Below are 3,590 nucleotides of genomic sequence, written 5' to 3'. Positions count from 1 at the left end.
TGGCTGCACGGAGAAGGGCCCAGTGTGTGTGTGTGTGTGTGCGTGTGCGCGCGCGCGCGCACCTGGTAGTCCCTGTCCTTGCCCTCCTGTGTGTGGGCACACACGTGTGGTCCCTGCCCATGCCCTTGTGTGTGTGCACGTGCATGTGAGCAGGGGTGTGCGTGTGGGGAGGGTGCTGGTTGCACGGCATCACCCCTCGGTCTGCCCCAGGGTGGGGGGCAAGGGCTGCAGCCCCTCACTGGCCCCATGGCCAGGCTCTGTCAGAGCAAGGCCAAGGGGAAACCGAGGCATGGAGGCAGGCAGGTATGTGGCAGGGCCAGACCAGACTTCTCCCCGCTGGCTTCAAACTTCAGGTGGGTACGTGTGCCTCAATCCCCCCCTCCCACACACCCCCCCCCCACACCCCCTGGGGCTCCACTATGGGGCCAGGTAGGGGTGGGGAGGAGAATCCCCTTTCACTGGTGCAGTACAGGGCACATGACACAAAAAGTAGGCAGGCGTACGGTCTTCTAGAAGAGAAGCAGAGTGCTCTGTCACTCTCTCACCTACGTGCAGACATGCCCGTGCACACACATGTGCATTCACACGAAAACATCCCCCCTCCCCCCTCGCCACGCTCATGCGTGCACTTCCGGTTGCCTTGGCACTGGATCCAGATGTGCCCAGCCAGCAGGCGGGTGGCGGGCAGGGGGCTACACAGCTGGCATGAAGTAGAGCTTGGTAGGTTGGGACCATGTGCCACATGCCAGGGCGGCAGGAGGCTGAAGGTAGGGACTACATGCATGTGCACACATATGCACATGCAAGTACATAAGCACACACACAGAGGAGGAGGGTGGCAGGGACCTCACATGGGTGCACACACACATACATGTGCACACCAACACCCACACTAGGGTGAGGGTGGCAACCACACATGTGGGCGCGCACACACACACACGTATCTTCACACAAGCATGCACATGGGAGGTCAAGGGTGAGGGCAAAGACCACACACATAGACACGTGGACACATGCACACATATGGGAGGGTGAGGACAGGGATCACACCCATGTGAACACAAACACATGCACATGAACATGCACACACACAGGAAGGCAAGGGCAGGGACCACACACGTGGACACACACATAAACACACACAGAAGGCAAGGGATCACACACACATGTGAACACACACACATGCACACAAACACACAGAGGAGGTGAGGGGAAGGACCCCGCATATGTGCACACACACACACACAAACACACCAGCCCATATCTATGTACACAAACATAGATGTGGGAGGGCGAGGCCAGGGCCCACGCACATGTGAACACACTCACACATGCCTGTGCACAAACCCACACACAGGAAGGTGACAGCAAGGTTCCCACACACATTTGCACACACATTTGGGTGCACATGTATGCACACACACACACACACAGTAGCACATGGACATGTGCAACTGCACCCTTAGATACAACTGTGTACATGTGCACAAACACAGGTGTATGTGGCAACCCAACCCTTAGACACAACTATGCACACGTGTCTGCACATGGGTACACACAAACACACAAACATGGGCATACCTGCCCCTGCACACTGCCGCCCCCCCACCCCCCCGCCTGTCCCCACACCCACCCCTCCCCCTGCCTGGGAGCTGCCTGGCACATGGGGGGGTGGGGGGGAGAGGTCCAGCCCAGAGCAGACCCCAGCCTATCTCCTGCCAGACCCCAGCGACCCCCAAGGCTCAGCAGTGCCCATCCCCCGCTGGTGTTTAAATAGCTTTATTAGCCTAATGAGCAGGTCCCCCCCTTGCCATCAGAGCCCTTGGGGAGGGGGGAACCTGGCACCCCTCTGAGTCTGTGCACCCCCATCCCCGTGCCAGCCTGGGCACAGGGCGCAGAGCCTGGCTCCCAGCGTCCAGTCTTGGGCGTCCCTGGGTGGGTCATCGTATCCCCGGGTGGGACTCAACATCCCCAGGTGGGCTGCGGCATCCCTGGATGGGTGTCCCCAGGTGGGTTTGGGCATCCCCAAGTGGGTCGCGGCATCCTTGGGCAGGCATCCCCAGTTGGGTTTGGGCATCCCCAAATGGGTCTTGGCATCCCTGGGTCGTCTCGGCATCCCCGGTGGGTTTGGGCATCCCCAAATGGGTCTTGGCGTCCCTGGGTGGTCTCGGTATCCCCAGTGGGTCTTGGCGTCCCTGGGTGGTCTCAGCATCCCCGGTGGGTTGCGGCATTCCCAGAGGGTTGTGGCGTCCCTGGGGCGTCAGGCGCAGAGGCTGAGCTCCTTGCGCACGGCGCACTTGCGGCACTGCACCACACAGCACCAGTGGAAGCGGCACAGGCAGTTCTCCTCCAGCACCACGGCCTCGTCGCGGTGCCCCCGGCCGCAGCACAGCAGGTCGCAGCCGCCCGTGCCCAGCCCCGTGCTGTTGCAGAGGCGCCCACGGGTGCCTGGCGAGCCCGTTTTGCGGTTGGCCAGGCAGAAGTCAGGCGAGTCAGCCGAGTACACCAGGTCCTGCCCGTCGGGCGGCTTGATGCTGGCGCCCAGGGGCAGCAGTGTGCGCCCGTCATTGGCGCCCATCACGCGCACGGCGCCGTTGAAGCGCTCGAGGAGGCGGTCACCCACCTCCCGGAAGGGCGGCATTTTCTTCCAGCAGGTGCGGAGGGCACACGAACCCGACAGCCCGTGGCACTTGCACTCCAGGCGCGTGTACTTCAGCACCGCCTGCGAGATGGGGGCACAGCTTAGAGCTGGGGGGCTGGGGTGCAGGGTGCTATGCCCCCAGCTCCCCCCCCATGTGTGGTCCCACTCCCTGGGGACCCCCAGCTGCTAGCAGAGGAAGTGCATTTCTATCCGGGACTGGATGTGACCCCACAGCTCCATGCCACACCCTCCCGCCCTCACAGGCTCAGCTCCACACTACCCTGGGGGCAGGCAGGGATTTGCCCCCTGCTCAGCCTGGCCCGGCCGTCAGCAGCAGCAGCAGCAGCAGCAGCAGCAGCTAGGGTTTCAGCTTTAGTTCAGCTGTATGCATCAGTGGGTTTTGAAGCCCCCCCCGCAGATGTGCTGTGCTCAGGCTGTGCCAATGCTCCTGCTGACTCACTGCCACAGGGTCCTGGCTGGAGGCTCTTGCCCCCCGCTCACGCTGCCTTGGGGCAGCAGGCAGGGATTTGCCCCCTGCTCAGCCCGGCCCAGCTTGGGGGGCTTCCCCTCCCCCTGCAGCGTGGCCCCATCAGAGGTGGCACTTGAAGGGTGCCCACCCCTTGCATAGGGACCTTGAAGGCCCTGACATGCAGCTGGCTCTGGGGTGGGACACTGGCTACGTATAACACTGCCAGGGGCACAGGCTCTGAAGAAGCAGGGGTAGGGGCTGGGGGGGCTCACCAGGCGCCCGGCCTCATTGTTGTGCAGGTCCACAAGGGCACGGATGTCGGCCTTGCCCCGCTTGCGCCGTGCGTCCATGAAGAGCTGCGACTTCTCGTAGCCGAAGCGTACGTTGTCGCCGCAGCCACCCCACTCCCAGGCAGCGCCGTCAGGCGCGGGGCCGGCCGGGGGCTGGGGAGGGGGCAGGGGCCGGGGCCGGGGGCGGGGG

The 3,590-nt window shown here is 63.3% G+C and overlaps 1 protein-coding gene across 1 annotated transcript in view; it reads right to left on the bottom strand.

Moving 5' to 3' along the window:
- Positions 1-1,769: 1,769 nt before the first annotated feature.
- WNT6 (Wnt family member 6) overlaps positions 1,770-3,590 on the bottom strand; it is a 6,879-nt gene continuing 5,058 nt past the window's right edge. The window contains 2 exon segments of the mRNA XM_006038793.2: positions 1,770-2,722; positions 3,383-3,553. Of these exon segments, the coding sequence (XP_006038855.2) occupies positions 2,261-2,722; positions 3,383-3,553 (633 nt within the window). The 3' untranslated portion in view covers positions 1,770-2,260.

This window comes from Alligator sinensis, unplaced genomic scaffold (assembly GCF_000455745.1).
Source record: "Alligator sinensis unplaced genomic scaffold, ASM45574v1 scaffold1765_1, whole genome shotgun sequence".
NCBI classification, from domain to species: domain Eukaryota; kingdom Metazoa; phylum Chordata; order Crocodylia; family Alligatoridae; genus Alligator; species Alligator sinensis.
This window is presented reverse-complemented; position numbering and strand designations above follow the sequence as displayed.